We start from the raw sequence: 25,562 nt of genomic DNA on the forward strand, positions 1-25,562 counted from the left end.
GATCCGATCAGACTAATAATAACTGATAGTAAAGGAAACCTGACCGCATATAATGGCACATATTTTATCTGCGGACGCAAGGCATACCCGTGGTTACCAGAGAATTGAGAGGGCTCCTGCTATTTGGGATATGTACTCCCTTATGTACTCCTCTACACATCCAGCAACTGCAGGACCATTTCCATCACAGGATGACACAAACTGTTATGACTTGGGCACAAATGCTGGGAATCGTGATACCACCATGAGGAATAGCCACTGATGCATACGACCTACGCGAATTACGTGATATCCTTGAGCAGGTAGCTAATGACACTGCGGAGGCTGTTAACCAGATAGAAACTGAGATAGTTGCTACAAGAGCAGTTGCCCTGCAGAATAGGATGGCCCTTGATTTCTTATTAGCTGAAACTTGTGCCATGATTAACAGTGGCTGCTGCACATACATCCCTGATAACTCAGAGAAAATAGATAACCTGGTGGATCACATTTGTAGAGAGGTAACACGATTGCATGAGGATGGGGGATGGGATTTTGGCTTTGGGTGCTTGGGAACATTAGGACAGAAGATTGTGATCTGGATTATAATCATTGTTGTAATCTTGATTGTCGTATGGTTACTGTTTAAATATTGCCCGGGATGTTGGCAGGGCTTGGGGGCGAGTGTGTCAGCATTGCCTCCATGGTCCCAGCAACTTAACAATCAGGTACCTATCATACGTCCATTCCCCTTACATTATAACCCACCATTTGCTGCTGAGGACACTGTAATGTACTAACAATGAAGATCAACAAGGAGGGAATTGTAGAAGGGACTTCAGTTGGCGGTTTAGTTGCCTTAATACTCTGTATTCATTTTAACCGGCTGCTTGACTATATTTTATGGAAATAGGCACTTGGCAAAGCATGATGGATATTTAGCCTTATTTTTTAGTCAAGAGGGTCTGTATGAAACAGTCAGAAGGTCATACAACGTAAACAATCATACAGCTGCACACTGTTTTGCTGACAGCAGACATTTATTATTTTTCTTAGGCGAGGAACTCAAGGCCTGCTCGTTTTTTCTGTCTTTTTGCCAATTAAAGAATGCATATTTTCCGAGATATTGCTTACTGTAACATATAAATTGCTTGCCTTACCTCTGTAGAGGGGGGACATTTGGAATGACTTTGGTCTATCTAATCCCCCCACGAACATCGTGTTAAATAAAGGACCTTTTGCGAAAACTCGAAGTGCTGACTATTATTTTCTTCAACAATTTGTCTACCTTATTGAAACCTGTGATATCATTTTAAACCTCTGTTAAAAGGCCCTCAAATCCTCTGCTTCAAGGTGAACAACAGCTTCTGCAAACTAATATGGTTGTGAAGTTTCCTCATACTTTGAACTATTCTGGTAAATCTTTCTTCTGTGTCATCTGAACCTTTATGAGGACACACAATCTTCTGAAACTGTGCTGACCAGAACTGGACGCAGTAATGTCATGGGGGTCGGTTTGCTCAGTTGGCTGGATGGCTGGTATGTGATGTGGATTGCCACCAACAGCGCAGGCAAAATGGGAGAGCAACCTATTGTCCTCAGGAGCCAAGGCAGGCAGTTTTCATTTTGTTTTTACTTCAATAGAGTTCTGACCTCATAGAGCTTGTTAAATAAGACCACTATGAAACTTTGAACGTCAGAACTGATTTTCCCATCAGAGCAATTTTATAAATCAGGGAATGGTTCCTGATATCATATTTTCACCAATATAGCCCAGAATTCTGTCCTTAATCAACTATGAAATGTAACTTAGCTATAAATTAATATCATGAAATATAAATTGTAAGAAAATGTTTGGAAGCACAAAGACTCATCAAGTTAAAATGGAGCAGCAACTGAGCATCTTGAGTCAGGGTGATGGGCATCACAGAACATCGAAGTGAATGTCTGAATGTTTGAGCTTGTTCACTGGCAGGGCATTGGAAGGTCAACACCAATGTTGTATGGTCGAAAAAGCAGTTCATTGTATTTTGAACATCGTAAAGTCAAGGACTGCATGCCCACCATCCCTATTTCCTTATCATTGTTGGAAATACAATCAAAGAAATAGGGCCGATGGAAGCAGCGAAAGATCCTGAAAACCCAGGAAGAGAAGATCCCTGACACCATGTGCAGCAGACAGGAGAGCCAGAGGTTGAAACTGGAATTAAAATAAGAAACATCTGGTAAGTCAGGGTGGCACGGTGGTGCAGTGGTTAGCACTGCTGCCTCATGGTATCAAGGACCCGGGTTCCAATCCCGGCCCTGAGTCACAGTCCGTGTGGAGTTTGCACATTCTCCCTGTGTCTGTGTGGGTCTCACCCCCACCACCCAAAGATGTGCAGGGTAGGTGGATTGGCCATGCTAAATTGCCCCTTAATTGGAAAAAAAGAATTGGGTTCTCAAACTTTATAAAAGAAGAGTCTGGTAAGAGATGGCGAATGCTCAATCATTTTATTGCTTTCTCAAAGAATCACCGCACACTGTGCAGTTATTACTTCAAGGGGAATGTCCCTGCGAAAAATGAAAAATTCAAAATGAAAATGAAAATTGCTTATTGTCACAAGTAGGCTTCAAATTACTGTGAAAAGCTCCTAGTCGCCACATTCCGGCGCCTGTTCGGGGAGGCTGGTAAGGGAATTGAACCGCGCTGCTGGCCTGCCTTGGGTGCTTTAAAAGGCAGCTATTTAGCCCTGTGCTAAACCAGCCTCTTATGAGGTTAAGTACATTTTTTTTTCATAATGTCCCAGAAAGTATCATCAGACAAGAAGTCAGCGGTGGTGATGAGCAGCCAGGCACTTCCAAGTGGGTTTATAGATACTGGAACCACAGCCTCAGCTGCTGTCAATCCTTCAGCAACTGCTTAGTGCAACCCAATGACAGCAGCATCGGTGCAGCCACACTGACTGAGGTGTAGTAGCTGATTGGTCAGGAGGGATGGTCAGGAGGGATAGTATTGGATGAAGCAGTTGCATTGGGGTTGAACAGAGGTGTTGCAATGGTGACAGCAGGGGAGCAAGACGGGGACACAGAGAACAGGGGGCCTGAGTTCCTAATCCATTGTGACTTTCTTAATACAGCTGTGTTCAAAAAATGTAAACGGGACATAATATTCCAACATCATGATGGTACAGTGGTTATCACTGCTGCCGCACAACACCAGGGACCCAGATTCAATTCCAGCCTTGGGTGACTGTGTGCAGTTTGCATGTTCTCCCTATATGTGCATGGGTTTCCTCCAGGTGCTCCGGTTTCTTCCCACAGTGTAGGTTAGGTGGATTGGCCATGATAAATTGCCCCTTAGTGTCAAAACGATGAACAGGTTAGGTGGGTGAGGTACCCTCAATAATGATGTTTAGAGATTAAACTGTAAAGAAGGCTTTATTAGGCTAATAACTATGCTACAGATTTGGACGAGAGCTGACTGCTATACAGACCATGAGGCAGGCCTTTATGTATGGCTCCCAGATGGGCGGAGCCAGAGGCGGAGTCCCCAGGGTTCCAAGCCTGGTCTTAAAGCGGACATCACCTTACATGATGATAAGGCAGTAACCGTTCATCACATTCACCCCCTGTTTAAAAAGGAGTCCGGCGGGGGTGAAGTGCCATCATAGGTCCATCCGTCTCGGCGGCCGGATCGTCCTCCTCGATCTCCTCAGTTCGGGCGGTGGTGCGGCGGGCACGGACGTCCCGGTTGAGGGCACATCCGGGAGCACAGCGGTCGGAGCTTCGGTCCGGGTCGGGGCAGAGGAACTAGGCAGGGCCGGGGGTAGCGGAGCCGGGGCAGAGGAACTAGGCAGGGCCGGGGGTAGCGGAGCCGGCGCCGGCGGGGTGTGTAAAGGGGGGGCGCAAGGGGGGGCGCACGGTAGGAGCGCACCAACGGGTGGTAGGGCCGGAAGGGGGTGTGTTGTAGGGGGCGACGGGTCCTGCAGGGGAGCGGCGCGGGAAGGGGCGTCTGTGGTGGAGGATCCAGCGGGCGCCAGATCCCGGAGGGAAACCGTATCTTGCCTGCCGTCGGAGTACTCCACGTAGGCGTAACTGGGGTTGGCGTGGAGCAGTCGGACCTTTTCAACTAGGGGGTCCGTTTTATGGCTCCTCGCGTGCCTCCGGAGAAAAACAGGTCCCGGAGCCGTCAGCCAAGGTGGAAGCGAGACCCCGGAGGTAGACTTCCTGGGGAAGCGAAACAATCGCTCATGAGGGGTCTCATTTGTGGCCGTGCAGAGGAGTGACCTAATGGAGTGTAGGGCATCGGGTAGGACCTCCTGCCAGCGGGTGGTTGGGAGATTTCTCGACCGCAGGGCCAGAAGGACAGCCTTCCACACGGTCGCATTCTCCCTCTCCACCTGCCCGTTTCCCCGTGGGTTATAGCTGGTTGTTCTGCTCGAGGCGATGCCTTTGCTGAGCAGATACTGACGCAGTTCATCGCTCATGAACGATGTACCCCGGTCGCTGTGGATACAAGCAGGGAAACCGAACAGGGTGAAGATGCTGTGCAGTGCCTTAATCACCGTGGCTGAGGTCATGTCGGTGCAGGGAATGGTGAATGGGAAACGGGAGAACTCATCGATCACGGTGAGGAAATAGGCATAACGGTTGGTGGACGGGAGGGGCCCCTTGAAGTCCACGCTCAGTCGCTCAAAGGGGCCCGAGGCCTTCACGAGCCGAACCTTGACTGGCCGATAGAAGTGCGGTTTGCACTCCGCACAGACCTGGCAGGCCCTGACCATGGCCTTGACCTCCTTGGATGAGTAAGTTAGGTTGCGGGACTTGATGAAATGGATGAGCCAGGTAACCCCCGGGTGGCAGAGGTCATTGTGGATGGCTTGCAGGCGGTCCTCCTGCGCGTTGGCGCATGTGCCGCGGGACAGGGCATCTGGGGGCTCGTTGAGCTCCCCTGGACGATACTTGATATCGTACGAGTAGGTGGAGAGTTCGATCCTCCACCTCAAAATTTTATCGTTCTTTATTTTGCCCCGTTGCGTGTTATCGAACATATAGGCGACCGACCGTTGGTCGGTGACGAGGGTAAACCTCCTACCGGCGAGGTAGTGTCTCCAGCGCCGCACAGCCTCCACAATGGCTTGTGCCTCCTTTTCGACTGCAGAGTGTCGAATCTCGGAGGCGGTGAGGGTTCGGGAGAAGAACGCTACTGGTCTGCCTCCTTGATTGAGGGTAGCAGCCAGGGCGATGTCTGATGCATCGCTCTCTACCTGGAAAGGGATGGTTTCGTCCACCGCGTGCATGGCGGCCTTGATGATGTCGGCCTTGATGCGGTTGAAGGCCGAGAGGGGAAAAGTGGTGGTCTTTAGGAGTGGGCGGGCTTTGTCCGCATACTTGGGGACCCACTGGGCGTAATAGGAGAAAAGCCCCAAGCACCGTTTGAGGGCCTTGAGGCTGCGGGGGAGAGGGAGTTCCTTAAGGGGGCACATGCGGTCGGGGTCGGGACCTAGGACCCCGTCTTCCACAACATAGCCGAGGATGGCCAGCCGGGTGGTGTGGAAAACGCATTTGCCCTCATTATAGGTCAGGTTAAGGGCTCGGGCGGTCTGGAGGAACTTTTTGAGGTTAGCGTCATGGTCCTGCTGATCATGGCTGCAGATGGTGACATTGTCCAAGTACGGGTATGTAGCCCGCAAACCGTACTGGTCCACCATTTGGTCCATCGCCCTTTGAAAGACGGAGACCCCATTTGTGACACCAAAGGGGACCCTGAGGAAGTGGAAGAGCCGGCCGGCTGCTTCGAAGGCAGTATAGGGGCGGTCTTTTGGTCGGATGGGGAGCTGGTGGTAGGCAGATTTGAGGTCGACCGTGGAAAAGACTCGGTATTGGGCGATCCGATTTACCATTTCCGCGATGCGAGGAAGGGGGTACGCATCAAGCTGCGTGAATCGGTTTATGGTCTGGCTATAATCCACGACCATCCGTTTCTTCTCCCCGGACCGGACTACCACCACTTGCGCTCTCCAAGGGCTGTTGCTAGCCTCGATGACCCCCTCTCCCAGTAAACGCTGGACCTCTGACTTGATAAAAGCCATATCTTGGGCACTGTAGCGCCGGCTCCTGGTGGCGACGGGCTTACAGTCAGGAGTGAGGTTAGCGAATAGCGAGGGGGGTGCGACTTTCAGTGTCGCAAGGCAGCACACCGTAAGGGGGGGCAAGGGTCCGCCGAACTTCAGTGTCAGGCTTCGGTGGCTGCACTGGAAATCCAGTCCGAGCAGCAGGGGGGCACAGAGGTGAGGGAGGATATAAAACTTGAAACGGGTGTATTTGGCACCCTGGATCGAGAGATCCGCAATACAGTACCCCGTGATTTGTACCGAGTGGGACCCAGATGCGAGGGCTATGGTTTGGGATGCGGGATGGGTGCGTAGGGAGCAGCGCCTTACCGTTTCAGGGTGGATAAAGCTCTCCGTGCTCCCGGAGTCGAAGAGGCATGCAGTGTCGTGCCCGTTGACCTGGACCTGCATCATGGAGTCCTGCAGGTGTTTTGGCCGAGTTTGATCGAGGGTGATCACACCCAGTCGCGGGTAGTCGGAGTCGTAAAATGGCCGCTGCCGTTGGTCGCACGTGTCGGGTCGAGAAGATGGCCGCTCCCATGATTCGCACGAGGCTGATGACGCGTCAGAAGAGGACGTGTCGGGTCGGTGCGCAGCAGCATTGCGAGGCCTGCGGGCCTGGGAGCCCAATTTTCGGGCCGGCTGTTCTTTGTTTTCCTGGCCCCTGGGTCTGGCCAGGCAGACCCTCGCAAAGTGCCCTTTCTTCCCGCAGTCGCTGCAGTTCGCGGAGCGGGCTGGGCAGCGTGGGCATGGGTGCTGGCCCTGCCCGCAGAAGTAGCAAGGTGTGCCCCCATGGTGAGCGGGTCGCCGCATGGCGCAGGCCTGTAATACGGGCGAGTCTGAGGAAGTCCGGGGGGGGCTGGCAGAGCCCGCGGGGTACGTACCCAAGTTGTGTCGGGCCACCTCCAGCGAGGAGGCGAGCGTTAGCGTCTCCTGGAGGTCTTTTGCACCGTTTTCGAGCAGTCGCTGCCGGATGTAGGTCGAGCGGATGCCGGACACGAAAGAATCTCTGATGTGCAATTTCATATGGACTTCCCCTGTCACATCCTGATGGTCACAGTCCCTGGCCAGCGCGGTGAGTTTCTCAACAAACTCGTCGAGCGATTCCCCCGAGCGCTGCCGGCAGGTAGAGAGCAGATGCCGGGCGTGCACCTCATTGACGGGTTTGACAAACCGCTTGCGGAGCAACTCAATCGCTTCCTCATAACTCGTCGCCTTTTCGAGCGTGGCGGAGATTCTGTGACTCACCCGGGCGTGGAGTAGACGCAGCTTGCATGGCCCCAGGATGGGAGTCTCTGCGGAGTCCAGGTAGGCCTCGAAGCAACGCAGCCAGTATTTAAAAATTTCCTTTGCCTCCGGCGTTCGGGCTTCCAGATTGAGCTTCTCTGGTTTTAGGCCTGCGTCCATCCTGAATCTAGTTTAGCCTAATAAATTGAGGTACCCTCAATAATGATGCTTAGAGATTAAACTGTAAAGAAGGCTTTATTAGGCTAATAACTATGCTACAGATTTGGACGAGAGCTGACTGCTATACAGACCATGAGGCAGGCCTTTATGTATGGCTCCCAGATGGGCGGAGCCAGAGGCGGAGTCCCCAGGGTTCCAAGCCTGGTCTTAAAGCGGACATCACCTTACATGATGATAAGGCAGTAACCGTTCATCACAGTGGGATTACGGGGATAGGGCTGCGCTGTGGGCCAGGGAGTGTGGACTCCCTGCTGGGAGATAAAGAATCTAGCCACTGATCCACTCATGGCTCCATTCCCACAGACCAATCACACCACTCATGCAGTAACAAGGGTATGTGTCAAATAATTCTAGGGCCTAAATAAACTAACAGTCATAAAATCATTGATGTTACACCACAAAAGGAGGTTATTTGACCCACCAAGATTGCACCAGAGCAATCCAGTTAGTCCCAATCTCTTGTTCTTCCCCAATATTTAGTTTCTTGTTAAAGAGTAACAGTTTTGTGGGTCACATGATTCCAATGAGCTAATCAGGCTACCAAACAGGAGATGAATATTGAATGCAGATTAAAGTTCCTCTGTGTATGGCTTGTTTGGCTGCCAGAATTAATTGTCATGATTACATACAAGCCACTCAACTTGTGAAATTGTTTTTGGAGGGATTTCGGTGCAAACACACATACACACTGATGGTCAGATCAACGGACCAATCAATACACACACAACATCACAGCCAATCACAAGCAAGAGCAGACACACTATAAAATGGGGAACACGACACTTCCCGCTCATTCAAGCAGGAGACAGCTCAGGGCACAGAGCTCACAGCAAGCCACTCAGACATTCACCATGTGCTGAGTGCCTCTCCAAGATAGTGTTAGGGCTGGGTCCACAGGTTAGAGGGTAATGAACGAACCACAGTAACCAGTTTACAGATGTTAATATTGTTCGTAATAAAACTGAGTTGTACCTTCCGCAACCGTGTTGGTTCGTCTGTGTAGCAGAGCACCCAACACGACATGGTACCAGGCGTGTCGTAGTTGAGCACCATGTTGGCAATGTCATCGCTGATGCCCGGCCAGTATACAGCTTCTCGGGCCCTTCGCCTGCACTTCTCAACCCCGAGATGGCCTTCGTGTAGTTGGTCGAGGACCAGCATGCTGTGTGGAATCACAATCCGGACCAGCTTTAGGAGGACACCGTCAATGACGGCCAAGTCGTCTCAGACATTGTAGAATTGTGGGCACTGTCCTTTGAGCCACCCTCCTGTCATGCAGTGCATCACACGTTGTAGATGGGGGTCAGCCGCAGTCTCCCGGCGAATACGGGCCAGACTTGAATCATCAGCTGGCAGATTGGCTGATGTGAAGGCCATGACCTGACAGACGAACCCCTCCGAATCGGGCGGTGTGCTCACTGCTCTGGATAGGGCATCCGCAATGATGAGGTCCTTTCCCGGGGTGTAGACCAGTTGGAAGTCGTACATCCGGAGCTTGAGCAGGATCCGCTGGAGGTGAGGGGTCATCTCGTTCAGGTCCTTATGTATGATGCTGACCAGGGGACGATGGTCGGTTTCCACGGTGAACTGGGAGAGACCATACACGTAGTCGTGGAACTTATCTATTCCGGTTAACAAACCCAGGCACTCCTTCTCGATCTGCACATAGCGCTGCTCTGTGGGGGTCATGGCCCGCGAGGCATAGGCGGCCGGGGCCCATGATGCAGTTTCATCCTGTTGCAGGAGTACCGCCCCAATGCCGGACTGGCAGGCATCAGTCGAGATCTTTGTATCCCGAGAGGTGTCGAAGAACGCCAATACCGGGGCTGTGGTGAGCTTAATTTTGAGCTCCTCCCATTCCTTCTGGTGTGTGGGCAACCACTGGAACTCCGTAGTCTTCTTCACTAGGTGGCGAAGAGCCGTTGTGTGGGAGGCAAGGTTGGGAATGAACTTCCCCAGGAAGTTGACCATGCCTAGAAAGCTTAGCACTGCTTTCCTGTCTGCCGGCTGCGGCATGGCTGTAATGGCGCTCACTTTGTCTGCATCCAGACGCACTCCTGACCGGGATATATGGTCCCCCAGAAACTTTAGCTCAGTTTGGCCAAAGGAACACTTGGCTCGGTTGAGGCGCAAGCCGTGTTCCCGTATCCGCGCAAAGACACGCTGGAGACGACTGATGTTCTCCTGTGATGTGGTGGACCAGATGGTGACGTCATCAACATAGACTTGCACCCCTTCGATGCCCTCCATCATCTGTTCCATGATTCTGTGAAACACCTCGGATGCCGAGATGATGCCAAACGGCATTCTGTTATAGCAGAACCTGCCGAAAGGAGTGTTGAAGGTGCACAGCTTCCTGCTGGACTGATCCAGTTGGATCTGCCAAAAACCCTTCGAGGCATCAAGCTTTGTGAAAATTTTAGCCCAGGCCATTTCGCTCGTGATCTCCTTCCGTTTGGGTATGGGGTAGTGTTCCCTCATGATGGTCTTTCGGGTCGATGCAGATCCGGAGTTCGCGTGAGGGCTTTTTAACGCACACCATGGAGCTGACCCATGGCGTGTGCTCCGTGACCCAGGATAGCACTCCTTGGTCCTGGAGAATCTGCAGCTGCTGCTTGAGGCGGTCTTTGAGTGGTGCTGGGACTCTATGAGGTGCGTGAATGACCGGGGTGGCATCCGGTTTGAGCTGTATTCTGTAGGTATAGGGCAGTGTGCCCATGCCTTCGAATGCCTCCTGGTTGTGGGCAAGGAGCGAGTGGAGCTGTGCCCTAAATTCAGCATCCGTGAAGTCTGACGTGCCTTCTGGAGACAGAGCGTGTACCCGCTGAACGAGGTGGAGAACCTTGCATGCCTGTGCGCCTAGCAGGGAGTCCTTCGATGATCCAACAATCTCGAAGGACAGTGTGGCCGTGTACGCATTGTGCGTCACCTGGAGCTGGCAGGATCCCATGGCCGGGATAACGTTTCCGTTGTAGTCGACCATCTTACAACGGGATGGCTGAATTGGTGGTCTGACCTTCAAGGCGTAGAAGGCTGACCATGCTATCAGGTTGGCGGAGGCACCAGTGTCCAGACGGAATGTGATTGGTGATCGGTTGACCGTTAGGGTGGCACACCATTCATCACCCGGATTGACACTGTTCACTGGCATCGGCTGGTGGGTCCTGCTTGGAGACATCCGGTTCCTGTCGATGACCGCAACGCGGAAGGCTTCCCGGTCGTCTGTATCGCCGGTCTGTATATCGTCCGGGTATGACTCGGAGTATGGAGGCTGAATGGTCCGCACGTCCCTGCAAGGCTGTCGGAATTGGGGAGCGTTGGCAGGTTGAGCTGCTCGACAGCAGGCAACGTAGTGGCCCATCTTGCCACAGCGGAGGCATTGTCGGTTCTTTGCTGGACATTGCCGCTTTAAATGTGCGGAACCACAGTTGCTGCACGTCGTGACGTCATGGCGTTCGTTGCGCCATCGCGCATGCGCAGTTCGGTCTTGCGTAGAGCGCGCCTGCGCGTCACATCCCTCTGCGTCAACGTCTCTTTTGGCGTGTACAAGCGCGGGAGGCCGCGAAAAGCGCGCGAAATGCCCGCCCTCGTCCAGGCCGCGGGCCGGGAGGAACTTGATGGACTGGACCCGCTCAGCCTCGTAGGACCCCTGCCTTGCCGATTTGGCCGCGTAGGACCCCTGCCGCGCCGATTCGGCCGCCTGGAATTGGGAGTAGCGGCTGGTCGCGTTTTCATTGAGGATGCAGGCTTCAATGGCGGTGGCTAGGGTGAGGCTTTTAATCTTGAGGAGCTGCTGGCGTAGGATGCCCGAGGTGACCCCAAAACTATCTGGTCCCGAATCATGGAATCGGAGGTGGCCTCGTAACCGCAGGACTGCACGAGGATACAAAGGTGTGTTAGGAAAGATTGAAAGGGCTCATCCTTACTCTGCAGGCGCTACTGGAAGAGGTACCTCTCGAAACTCTCATTTACCTCGACGCTGAAGTGTTGCTCAAGTTTGAGAAGGACCGTCTTGTACTTCGTCTTGACCTCACCTTCCGCGAACACCAGGGAGTTGTAGATGTGGATGGCATGTTGCCCTGCCGTGGAGAAGAGGAGGGCGATTTTCCTGGTGTCCGAAGCATTCTCCCTTTCTGTGGCTTCTAGGAAGAACTGGAAGCGCTGTTTAAACAACTTCCAGTTAACGCCGAGGTTTCCAGCGATTTGGAGCGGCTGCGGCGGGCTGATGGTGTCCATGGCGCAGGATGGTGGATTCCTGAAGATGTGTAGGTAGGTCTCACAGTTGCTGGGTTCCAATCCTGGTACTATGTCGTGTTGGGTGCTCTGCTACACAGACGAACCAACATGGTTACGGAAGGTACAACTCAGTTTTATTACGAACAATATTAACATCTGTAAACTGGTTACTGTGGTTCGTTCATTACCCTCTAACCCGTGGACTCAGCCCTAGCACTATCTTGGAGAGGCACTCAGCACATGGTGAATGTCTGAGTGGCTTGCTGTGAGCTCTGTGCCCTGAGCTGTCTCCTGTTGGAATGAGCGGGACGTGTCGTGTTCCCCATTTTATAGTGTGTCTGCTCTTGCTTGTGATTGGCTGTGATGTTGCTTGTATATTTATTGGTCCGTTAATCTGTCCATCAGTGTGTATGTGTGTTTGCACCATGATGTTTATCTGAATATCATGACAGAGATCAGTTACTCTGAGACACTGTGACTGCTGGAAGATGTGCACCAGATTGGGTGAAAGCTTCTTTCTGGAATTGTAGCCAGCGGCACGCGGTACAATGCTTATTCTGTACTCTAACCTTTGCCAAAGGCACATGTGTTGATCCTTGATCAAAACTAAATTTTTTTAAAAATCATTGTACCATATGGGAGATATAGTGCTTATTGAGATGGGGTGAAAATACACTGCACACTGCAAGATGTGACTTAGAACATAGAACATACAGTGCAGAAGGAGGCCATTCGCGCCATCAAGTCTGCACCGACCCACTTAAGCCCTTACTTCCACCTTATCCCCATAACCCAATAACCCTACCTAACCACTATTTTGGACACAAAGGGCAATTTACCATGGCCAATCCACCTAACCTGCACGTCTTTGGACTGTGGGAGGAAACCGGAGCACTCGGAGCAAACCCACGCACACACGGCGAGAACGTGCAGACTCCTCACAGACTGTGTCCCAGCGGGGAATCGAACCTGGGACCCTGGCGCTGTGAAGCTACTGTGCTGCCCTACACTTGCAGCAGTGTTCACATCAGGTCATACAGGACTGGCATATTTTGCTGCTATAGTGGTTTAGAAGGGACAACTGTGAGACGGTGCAGTAAACTTTGTACAGGGCACTTGTTCATTTTTCTTGTTTTAATGAAAGTCACTCTGATTCCTTGTTAGTGGCCCTGACAATACCTCAAGCTCACCAGTCTGGGGCTGCAAGTGTCCTTGCTGACAATTTAATATTTCTGGTTTTGTGTTCCCTGCCCTTCTCACCGTGTAAACATTATTTCGCATGTTTAATTTTTGAATACAGCCAGGTGGAATGGATAACAAAGGATCAGGATCCCAGATCATTGGTCTTAGCAGGGGGCGTGGTGGGGCGGGTATTCTGAAACTATTCACTCCCTTCACACTGATGTCCCTGACCCTGGCATTGGCGATGGTGCCAGGGCTCAGGCAGGGTGGGTAGGGTGTGCTACCCCAGCCCCATTCCAGCGACTGAGCAGCCTGACTCGAATTTCCAGATGTTGGTGTTACCGGCACTGGGATCAATTTATCCTGGAAAAGTAATTGAAGCATCTCCTGCCAGTGGATTCCTGGTGAGAATATGGGGAATGTGGTAAAGAGGCAAAGGTGAGATTAATCAAACAGGTTGGGCTTGTTGATTGCTTCTGTGTTTGTGAGCAGGTCCATGTTGTCAATAAGATCATATATATAGTATCATATAATCTCCATGGAGATCTGGGACGTTATAAACAACTCTTGTTTTGGCACCATTTTCCCTGGAGTAAAACAATGATGGTTAGGTTCAGTTTCTATTCTCACACTCAGGATATAAATTATCTGGAAATGAGAACACATCGAGCACTGTTCATCGACAACTCGCCGGTGGAGCTAAAGTTGAAGAAGGAATTTGGCTTTCGATCAGCGTTATGAGGTAAATTTCATTGGCATTCTGTGTGTTAGACGATTAGGCATGTAGACTAGCGGACAAGGAGCTTGTTTTCTGAAATACAATAGTATAAATTACACGGGAGTTAAAACACGAGAGTGGGATTATTTGTCACAGTGAGTGGAGACTTTGTCACAAGAGAGGAGGGGGAGTGGCGTTTTTGATTAGGGAGAACATCACGGCAGTACTTAGAGGGGATATATCCGAGGGTTCGCCCACTGAGTCGATATGGGTGGAACTGAAAAATAAGAAGGGAGAGATCACCTTGATAGGACTGTACTACAGGCCCCCAAATAGTCAGCGGGAAATTGAGGAGCAAATATGTCAGGAGATTACAGATAGCTGCAAGAAAAATAGGGTGGTAATAGTAGGGGACTTCAACTTTCCCAACATTGACTGGGACAGCCATAGCATTAGGGGCTTGGATGGAGGGAAATTTGTTGAGTGTATTCAGGAGGAATTTCTCATTCAGTATGTGGATGGACCGACTAGAGAGGGGGCAAAACTTGACCTCGTCTTGGGAAATAAGGAAGGGCAAGTGACAGAAGTGTTAGTGAGGGATCACTTTGGGACAAGTGACCATAACTCCATTAGTTTTAAGATAGCTATGGAGAATGATAGGTCTGGCCCAAGAGTTAAAATTCTTAATTGGGGCAAGGCCAATTTTGATGGTACCAGACAGGAACTTTCAGAGGTAGATTGGGGGAGACTGTTGGCAGGCAAAGGGTCGGCTGGTAAATGGGAGGCTTTTAAAAATGTGTTAACCAGGGTTCAGGGTAAGCACATTCCCTTTAGAGTGAAGGGCAAGGCTGGTAGAAGTAGGGAACCCTGGATGACTCGAGATATTGAGACTCTGGTCAAAAAGAAGAAGGAGGCATATGACGTACATAAACAACTGGGATCAAGTGGATCCCTTAAAGAGTATAGAGATTGTCAAAATAGAGTTAAGAGGGAAATCAGGAGGGCAAAAAGGGGACATGAAATTGCTTTGGTAAATAATGCAAAGGAGAATCCAAAGATCTTCTACAGTTGGTGGAAATGTTGGGTGGGCAGCATCGTCAGATGTGCTGGAGGATAGTTGGGTTTGATCAGGGTGATAGTCAGGTAGTAGGGGGTAGTTCCATTGGGCTGTGATGTAGTCAGGGGTTGGTGAGTTGTTAGGTGGGTGATATGATGTCAGTAGTGCTGTTAAAAGGTACTGGACTTGGTTTTTAATCCGTTTAGCATTTCCTCGGCAACTATCCAGATAAGTACTGAGGAAATATCCACAATCTCTGAATTTTACTCAGGATCAGAGACGTTCCCAGAGGGTTCCGGTGAGCATAGGTCCACACATAGGTCCACACGTCAGGACTTTCACAGGATCGTGACACACGTCCACAGTCATCCGTCCGTTCTCCAACGACCCATAGAGCAGCAGATTTGTCCCCACAGTGATCTGGGATCGAGATGAATAATCCAAATAATTTATTGAAACAACCTTGGACCTCCTGTCCAGACCAAATAGTCAAAGATGGACCATCCATTGTTTAAATTTTTCACTGCTAATTGTCAACTGATGAAATAAATTCTGCGAGCTGGAATGATCTCAAATCTGTTTTAACTTACAATGAGTAATTCCTCCCACTCCTCAGGACCCTCCCCAAATGTGTCCAACTGTGAGTTAAAGGTGGAGACTTTGGATACTCGGCAATTGCATTTTCCCAGTTGCTCAATCAGGTGTTTCCATTTATCTACATTTAAGTTCAATTCTTAAAACTAAAAATTAGTTTTCAATGATAAAATTAGATGATTATGACAATATGCAAGTTACCTCTTCAAAAATTAGAATAGATTGTCATGACATGTCCTTCACAAATCTCCTTTTAATCAGCTTAAACTATTCCATGTCACTCACTGGGTCGGATATTGACTGGGGTGGGTTGTGTGAGTGGAGAGTCACGGGTTTTGGGAACAGGAATATTTGTGCATTTGTGTTGTTGAACAGGAATCCTGCCCAGCGGCGGGCCTGATCGACAAATTAGTTTCTCTGCCAGACTGACCACGTTGGAGGAGACCAGAGCTTCCGGAGGAGGTACAGTGCCAGCTGTTGTGTTAATAGGAGCATCAGTGGGTGTGGATCTCCCATAGGCCCCTACCTCAGAGATCCCATCCTCAGGAGTGGTCAGGGTGCTGATCCAATCGTAATCACGGAGCAAGAGATTGGAGTCTGACAATGGAGTGGGATCTGATGCCGGGTGTTGAGTGAGATGCCAATTAGCAGCAAGTGTGGGAGAGAAACAACCGTTGATTGGAGGAGTAACGAGCAGTAGGAAGTTGAGTGACAGGTGCATGAGTCTGAGCACCGGCGTGACGGCGGTTCGAGAGCAGCAGCTGCTCACTGAAACACAGTCCGAGTGGGAGAGACGGTTACTTGACCTGTTGGCAGGTCAGCAGTCTGAGTATCAGGAATGGCCTGGCTGCTGAGACCATGACCCTGGTGGGACCGGGTGACAAAGATGCTCATGTGCGAGTGGGGCGAGAGGATTTGTGAAGAGGGGCTGCTGACTGAGTGGCTCTCTCAGGGTCAGGAGTTCACTGATATAGCTGTTAGCAGCAAATGTTCTCAAAGCATAGCAATCAAACTTTTGTAATTAGCTTTTTATTGTGTTCCTAAAAACAGAGTATTTAAATTATATTCAAATGTACAAATGAGTGGGCAGCAAATTACTTGCCCTGTGAGCATCTCATGATCAAAAATATGGGGTCTTGGGGTCACTCACCACCAGTCACTCACTCCCACCCCCACCCCCACAGACACACTCAGTTACTCCCAATTATTCACTAATACATACACATTTACTCAGTGCCCCACCCACATGCACACACTCACTCCCAATCACTCACTAACACACAGTTACTCACTTACTCACCACCCCACCCACATGCGCACACACACTCAGTCACTCACTCCCACATACACACACATGTTCAGTTACTCACTGCCACATATACACACAAACACACACACAAAATCAATCACTCCCACACACACACCGCTCAGTTACTCACTGCCACATATACACACACAGTCACTCACACCAGCACACACTCACTCACACACTCCCTCACACACACAAACATGCTCAGTTACTCAATGCCACACACACGCTGAGTCAATCATTCACTCCCAAACACTCACTCAGTTACTCACTCATTGACTCATTCACACACACATTATTCAGTCACTCAATCAATCAATCTTTCCCCACACCCAGTCGATCACCTTCCTGGTCCTGCAAATATGACAAGATTTCCTTCTCCCTGGCCTCGCCATACCTGTCTCCCAGGGCTCCAGCCCGAGATACCTTCCCTTCTCTCACACACCAGCCTTCAGAACACTGTTTGCTGCTCTACCAATCAGAGGCTGTTTATCCCCTATTTGCTGCTGATACGTTCACCAGTCAGCCTATCAGCAGCAAAGATGGGAGAGAAACAATAATGATTGGAGGAGCAGCTCCAAGCAGAATTTTGCAGTGAAAGTCTGCTGGTTGACAGGAATTTTGAGAACTCCGGAAAGAGGCTTCACGGGCCACAGTCAACCTGCAGGCCTTACCTTGGACAAACCTGCATTAAACAAGTGTCATAAACAATAATTCTCTTGTAATTTCAGTGTTCAGAGCCACCAGTAAGACCCAGTACTGGAATATAAATTAAATGCCATAATACCATATGGTACTGTAAATTGCTAATTATCCTTACTCTGTCATCTAGTGTTAACCAAAGGCCCGGGTTAAAAATAATTCCATGGAAAAATAGTTCATTATCAGCAAGTTGCAAATGGATCATGAAAGATTTTTTTTCTCTTGCAGTAACACACAGAAAGATTTGTTGAAAGTGGAGCTCGATCAGCTTCAATGCCACTTCACGTGGGCTCCACAGAGAGAATACATTGACCTGGACGATATGAAGCAAAGATTACAAGATTCAATAGATCTTGATCTGAAATATCAAGCCAGGTCTTACAACCAACTCGCTTTTTTAAACTGTCTGCAAGGAAACTATGAGGAGGCGATTCAAAACTTAAAGGAAGCTGTAAAGGTTCTGAGGGAGAATCATGAAGATGAATTTGATAAAAGAATCATCATCACCTATGGAAACTATGCGTGGGTATATTATCACATGGGACAACTGACAGAGGCTCAGTCCTACCTCGACAAACTGGAGAGGATCTGTAAACAATTTCCTGATGCCTCTCGGTACACAGCAATGATACCTGAAGTAGACGGGGAGAAGGGTTGGTCACTGTTGAAATATGACATTCAACACTATAAAGAGGCAATGGAATGTTTTGAAACGGCTCTGGAGGAAGATCCAAGTAACATTGACTGGAACGTTGGATATGCGATTGTCCTGTCTCGTCTGGAAGGGCTTTCTGGTGTCACTGAGAGTGTTGACTCAAGTCAATCAGTGAAGCAATGGAGACGTGTGCTTGTGCTCGATCCCAATGACGCTGAAGCAATGGTGCAGTTGGCTCTGAAGCTCCGAGTCTTCGAGCAATATGAGGAAGCAGACACATTAGTTAAACAAGCACTGGAGAAGTCCCCTGATCTTCCCTATGTGCTCCGTTATGCAGCAAAATTTTACAGATGTGCAGGAGATATCGAAAAAGCCCTGACGCTGCTGGACAAAGCATTAAAAATGACACCTAAATCTACATTCTTATACCATCAGAAAGGTCAGTGTTACAAAAAACAAATATGCCTTCTGAAAAAGAATCCAGGCAGCCGGGATCCTAGAAATCCTGATTTTGAAAAGAAAACTAGGTTAGTCAAAAACTGCAAAGAATGTTTTAAAAAAGCAATTGAGCTCAAGCAATCATGTATTATTGCAAAACTGGATTATGCAAAAACCTATTCATTAAATGAAGAATATGATGAAGCAGCGAAGATCTACAGCAGCCTACTGGAATTGGAAAACACTTGTCCAGAAAATAAGCAAGAGATACGTTTACATGCTGCGCTATTTCAACTGTATCACAAACATTCAGAAGCAAATGCTATAAACTATTTTCTGGAAGGATTAAAAATCAAATGTGACTCAACAGCACGGAAAAGGTGCCACAACCATTTGGAGACCATAGTAGAGAGACAACTTCGCAAGAACCAATGGAACAACAAGGTCTTTTGCATTCGTGGGTTGATGTATCTGCTGGATGGAAAGGAGAGTGAAGCTATTGAATGCTTTGAAAAGATTTTGAAGTTTCCTCATGGCGATGAAGAATAGCGATGTAGTCTTTCTCTAAATTATCCATTTCTATCTGTGCCATCGCTCAGTTTCCAGCTAAAATTACACACGGCGTATACTCTCTGAGATAGAGACAGCTTTCGTCGGGTAATTTTTCACTTGAATTCTTCTGACATTTTCTTTCAAATGAGCATTTTACTTGGGAGTATGAGTTTCCAATAATAATCTTCTACTAATTGTTCTAAATGTGTGTGCTTCATTCAGGGATATTGACAATATTGGTGAAATAACCTTTGTTGACATTTTGCTGTGTACAAAGAAACAAGATCCTGTGGGTTTGGGGGATTAGAATTATTGAATGAATTGGATATAGGTCATCTTCTGAAGATCCAAATGTAGGAATTAGGAGCAGGGATAGGCCATTCAGCCCCTCAGGCCTGTTCTGCCATTCAATAAGACGACAGCCTGATTGTGGCCTGAACTCCATGGGCGGAATTCTCCGGTCTTCGATGCCAAAATCGCGTTTGGCAATCGGCCAGAGAATACCCGTTGGCGCCGATATCAGGGGCGTCGCTGCTTTGGTGATGCTCCGCCCCCTCCAAAACGGCAAGCTCACAGAGTATGCCGCGCGCCGCCGGGACAGCCTCAGAACCAGAGCCTCCCCCCGATGCTCCGTCCCTGATGGGCCGACTTTCCAACGGCGTCAGTCGAATGTCGTATTTCTTTCCGGAAACTCGCGTGGCGGCTACAGACTAAGTCCAGCGTTACCACAGTTGGGGGGGGAGCCGATCCGTGGGCAGGGGGGGCTTTGGCGGAGGCTTGGGCACTGGTGGGGGGTGGTCCAGGGGTGGCGAGCCTGGCCAAAGGGGAGGTCACTATTTGGCAGACTGAGTCCGCGTGCAGCCGGCACCATGTTGGACGGCGCGGCTGCTGCAGGCCGCCCCCGTGTGCATGCGGGACCATGGACCCGGCAATTCTCCAGCCATAACTGCAGCTAGAGCCTCAGGCTCTACGATGCTCTGCTAGCCCCCCACCAGACAGAGGATCAGTGGCTATTGTGCTGTTTTTTCGGTCATAAAACGCCGCCGTTCCCACGCCGGGGTCAGTACTTAGTCTCAGAATTGTAGAATCCAGCCCCATATTCCACCTACCCTGATAATCTTTGACTCGCTTTCCCGTCAAGAATCGATCTATTGCTGCCATAAAAATAATATTTACCAAGCCTCATCGATCCCTGGTGAAGCGAGATCCAACGATATACAGCTCTCTGAGAGAAAAAAAATCCTTTACTCCATATTAACTATCCCTTATATTTAAACTGTGTCACCTCATTCTAGTCTCTCTCTCAAGGGGAACCATCCTTTCAGCATATTCACCCAGTCAAGTCCCATCAAAATCTTATATGTTTAATTAAGTTCACCTCTCAATCTTTTAAACTCCAATAGATACAGGAGGAATAGGTACTCTGACAAAGAGTCACCCTGACTCGAAACATTAGCTGTTCTCTCTCCACAGATACTGACAGACCAGCTGAGATTTTCCACATTTTCTGGTTATCTTGTTGAGCAGCCTCTCAACTGCTTGCAATGTAATTATGTCCTTTCTTAAATCAGGACACCGAACTGTTCCCGGTATTCTGGTTGTGGCCTCATCAGTGCTGATCTGTACAGATGTGTGAAATCATCCCTCCTTTAATGTATTCTATTCCTCGGCAATAAGCAGTAACTTCCTAATCACTTGCTTTTTCTGCGCACTAACTGTTCCTGATTCATGTACCGGGACACCCAGATCCCTCTATACCTCCGGTTTCTTCAACCTCCCTCTGTATAAATAATTTACTGCATATCAGTTCTTGCTGCCCAAGTGAACATGTTCATATTTTCTCACATTATACTCCCTCTGCCGCTCATTGAATCTGTCCATATACCTTTGCAGACTCCTTGGCCAGAATTTTCCAACCATTCATGCCAGCGGATTCTCCTGGTTCCGATCTCGCTGGGGATTTCAATGGCTCATCGGCCCCTCCATGGGGGAACCCGCTGAGGGTGGGCTGGAAAATTCCGACCCTTATGTCACCCTCACAACTTATATTTCAACCTATTTTTGTGCCGCCTGCAAATTTAACAAGCACACATTCAGGCCCTTCATTCAAGTCATTTCTATTAATTTTGAATAGTTCAGGCCCCAGCACTGATTCCTGCGGCAAACCACTCGTCACATCTTGCCAACCTAAAAAAGACCCAATTATGCTACTTTCTGCTCCCATTGAGCTGACCAATCCTCTATTCACTATCTGAACTGCAGTTCAACTAAAGGAACTGATTTTAAGACACTAACAAGTAGTTTATGTCACCCTGTTTATGACACAAAAACTCACCTGTTATAACCTGCCTGCTTACCACTGGCTGAGGACTAATGGCAATCCCACAATCCTTAGGGGGTATGAGCTTCCCCAATGAGGGGGGCAGAGAAATCATAAACAGATTCCCTGCATAAATAGAGCTGGCCAGTTTGGCACCAGCTAGAGAGGAGTGAGCAGCGAGGGAGTTGCTGCTGCTCCTGTTGTGTATATATATGTTATTGTAAATCATCTCTATCCAATTCTGATGTAACCGATTCAACTAGGAGATAGACGGACGTGATTTAATGGGAAAAAAAGAGTCCCATTTTGGCTGCGTTTACCGGGGTGTTTCTTGACTGCATTGCCGAGCATGGCCCCACTATCAAATGGGACTCTGGTCTTTTTTGGCCTCGGTGAGGAACGCCCAGCCAAGACCGCACTTACCTTTATTTCCTGCACTGATAAGCATTTTTAAATGCAATCCCGATCTCCCCAATCTCTGGATCCCCCACCATGGCCTCTGGACACACCCAACCCCCCAACTTACCTTTTATGGGGTCCGAGTGACTCCCTTACCCCCCCCCCCCTCTCACCCCCCTCACAAGGGCCGGGCACCCTAGGCCAATTCCTGGCATTTCCAACCTGGCACCTGTGCACCTTGGAACTGTGCACCTTGGAATTGCGCCAACTGATACTGGTCTACACAAATGTGGCCCATGGAGGTGGGATGAGGGGGAACTTCTCCCAGGCACTGGCGTTCAATCCCGGACCTTGGGAGAATTCGGCACATACATCTTTAAGTGAGCCGAACAGCTCACTTAAATATGTGAACCTAGATCCCGCCTAGTGGGGGAGCAGATCTAGATCACGACATCTCGGGAGATCTCGTTAGATCTCACGAGGCATCCCAAGCGTCACAAATCTCACGAGACGCCTCTCGCTAGTTTTATCGGCCTTGTCGCATCCTGAGTCAGATGTGATAATGCCGCTCGAGCGGGCCCGTAAATCAATGTCCAAAGATAAGGAAAGTCGTTATAGACACAGATGACTTTCGGCTGCTTTTCCCTTTTAGGTTGAGAGCTGACTAGTGGTTATTTAAATGTGGATCACCACATCTCAGGCAAGGGCCAAAGTTGAGAAAGTGGGACCTTCATGAATAACCTCAGTCGATATGGGAATTGTACTTCTGGCTTTGCTCTGTATCACAAACCAGCCGTCCAGCCAACTGAGCTAAACAGGCCCCCTCTCCAAATATAGATGACACATACGTGTTTTAAAATGATCACTATCTGTTCAGTGTGTTTTAACAGCAATTTATATGAAACAATATTGCGGGTGTTACAATAAATTTCAGTGTACTCTGAGTGTGTATTTTATGGTGTTTTTATGATAATAATGGTGTAATAACAATATCCAATCCAGCCACAGAGGGTATAACAAATCACTCTGCCACCCGATCTTCCACTTGCTGCCTCTTCAGAGAAACGTTCCCCATTGTCCATCTGTGACAGCGGAGAAAGGGCCAACAATCACTGCAGACTCTTCAGATAAATTAACAGCTCGATTCTGTTGCTGTGAGGATTTGCTGACTGACGATCAGACTCCCATCCAGAGCGTTCATTCAGATCTCAGCCTCTGTCACTGGGAGTCTCGCTGTCCTGTAACTTGTCAGCTTCACCAACCCTCCATCAAACCATCCGAGTCCCTCATTGGCCAACACAGAGCAGCCTGGACAATACACGGGAAAGACCATTTTCTACAGACTGTACCATCTCACTGAGGGGGAAAGCAGTAACTGGGGGAAGTCTAAAGGATATTAAAGAGGCTGAAAAATAATTACATTCAATGGTTGCTGATATTGATTTTTTTTTTAAACAGAGATATCAATTCTCAATGTATAATCTAAGTTTGAATGTTAAAATAACCAATGAAATGAAACTGTGGCTAAGATTTGTATTATTGTCCTTGGTGAATGAGGACAGTTAGCCTGGTACAGAATATGATGAGGAAAAAATCAGCAAAATAATTTCTGGTGGTCGGTAATGTTCATGGTCACTTGCTACCATTGGGAAAACAACATTTTACACATTCCATTTTTAAAAATATACTTTTAGTGGAGTTTTTCCACTTTTACAAATAATGCAACAAAACCTCAAAAAGCTGGTACAGGAGGGCGGCATGTGGCGCAGTGGTTAGCACTGAGACTGCGGCGCTGAGGACATGGGTTCGAATCCCGGCCCTGGGTCACTGTCCGTGTGGAGTTTGCACATTCACCCCATGTCTGCATGGGTTTCACCCCCACAACCCAAAGATGTGCAGGTTAGGTGGATTGGCCACACTAAATTGCCCCTTAATTGGAAAAAAAAACTTTGGTACTCTAAATTTATAAAACAAAACTGGTACAGTGCAGGAAAAATGCTTCTGTAAACATCTGTACCCAACAAAGAGAATACGCCAACACACTTAATTCTTAGTTTTAATGTCTACCACCATACAATATAAAAAACACGGATAAAATAAAGAATAAGGGAGAAGAGGAAAAGGCCATCCAAACATGGCAAACTGATGCACACCTTGACATACAACAAAGTCAAAATAGTGCCACGTAACTTATTGAAATCCTTGTAGGATCAAGTCCAACATAGTAGAACCTCGAAATTTGAGATATGGGGTCCCATAATCTCTGGAATGCATCCGATTTAGATCAACGTAGGCAAGTTAGGAACGCCATTATAATTTTATGTGAGGGATACGTATCACTGATCCAGGAGCAAAGGATTTTCTTCTGTATCGCAAAGGTTAGGATATTGTGCTGCCTTTCATCATTAATGTCAGACACATCGAGGATACAGCAAGATCAAATCTCTGTCTCAAGCTGAGTGTTTTATGCAGACAGTATAATATTTTGAAGTTAATCTCCTTTGCTCTATTACAGGCTGAAATGTTCTTGGCATCTTCCCATATATTACCCCAGGCCTCCATCAATATTCACTGCAAGGCTTCTTTCCCAAGATTGCAGTCTATCAATTATACTCCCACAGGATCTAGAACACCAAGTGTCATAAAACTTGCCAATTAACTGCTTAGCTTTTGCAGAAATCAGGATTTTATTCCACCGGGGAGACTGAAAAGTCAAGACGCATTGTTGCCTTACTACGGATAAAGTTTCTACGTTGCAGATATTTTAAAAAGGAGTGTCTCAGGATGTCATATTGTTGGCCTACCTGCTCAAACAATGACAAGAATGCAGCAGAACACGTCACCCATTCTTCAAATGTCTCTACCTCGCCAGATACCAAATCCATGGTGGGAAATCCGGGTTGAGAGAGAGAGCAGGAATTAATTTAGATCTCCCTTCTTGCTGACTGACCATCCTCCATACTCTAAGAAGTTTGATTATTATACAATTCTCATTCTTGGCAGACTGTAGAGGGTTCCATCACTGCTACGCCACTACTGGGCCGATATCTGGGGTTTGAGTATCTGTGTGTGTCTCTCTCCAGCTGGCACTGAAACTTCAGAGGCCAGGGGATGCCGCACTGGGACACCTCCACGGAAGAGAGCACTGAATCAAGCCTGCCGTTTATCCCTAACGGGCAGCCTGAGGCTTATATCACACAGATATCCAGACCCCCACCAGTGCCCAGGTGATTCTCTCTCTTGCCGGTGGTGCAACACCCACCCGCTTCCTACTTCGCTGGAGTAGCTTTCCCAAGAGAGAGAATAGGACACTGCTGTTTATTACCTAACCAGCTGCCTGTCCTGAGTGAACGAGTTCGAATCGTTCAAGATGACCCTAGATTCTCGACCCCGGAATTAAGGTGAGGAATATCTTAACAATGACTTGGTCAGAGATCGCTGGTGAGAGATTGAAGAATTGAAACGACTCCAATTATCAGCAAATCGAGGTTTATTGCAAAACCCAGGTCAAAATCATCAAACAGAAGAAATTATAATAAAATCTTAAACTCTAACACAAACTAAGTCTATTCAGGAAATACTATAACGGACACAACGTAAAATTTTATTGTTACACAATTTTAGCAATGGCACAAAACACAAATCAAGCCCCCTGCCCCAAAGCCTCAACCACTATCAAGGTCAAGGGAGTTTCGCAAGCTGCTGCAGGGTACTTACGGTCACAGGCTGCGAGAGGTCAAGTCGAAGGTGGAGAGGTCAAGCCAACAGACCCTCAATCGAAACGCAGCCCCTTTTATATCCGTTTTACCTGGCTTTTTCCTGTGTTCGGCCAGCCCCTTTTGCATTGAATCCATAAGGT

General features: G+C 48.6%; 1 protein-coding gene across 3 annotated transcripts in view; it reads left to right on the plus strand.

The window, feature by feature from the left end:
* Positions 1-13,593: 13,593 nt before the first annotated feature.
* The window catches only part of LOC140393040 (interferon-induced protein with tetratricopeptide repeats 5-like), a 70,811-nt gene continuing 58,842 nt past the window's right edge, over positions 13,594-25,562 (plus strand). For 2 of the 3 annotated variants that reach the window (XM_072478986.1, XM_072478984.1), the window contains exon 1: positions 13,594-13,701. Coding sequence is in view for 1 of the 3 variants with exons in the window: in XM_072478987.1 (XP_072335088.1) it covers positions 13,697-13,701 (5 nt within the window). In the remaining 2 variants the exon portion in view is untranslated. The remainder of the gene's footprint in view (positions 13,702-25,562) is intronic. The other variant, XM_072478987.1, reaches the window with a different exon arrangement.

This window comes from Scyliorhinus torazame, chromosome 16 (assembly GCF_047496885.1).
Source record: "Scyliorhinus torazame isolate Kashiwa2021f chromosome 16, sScyTor2.1, whole genome shotgun sequence".
Lineage (NCBI taxonomy): Eukaryota > Metazoa > Chordata > Chondrichthyes > Carcharhiniformes > Scyliorhinidae > Scyliorhinus > Scyliorhinus torazame.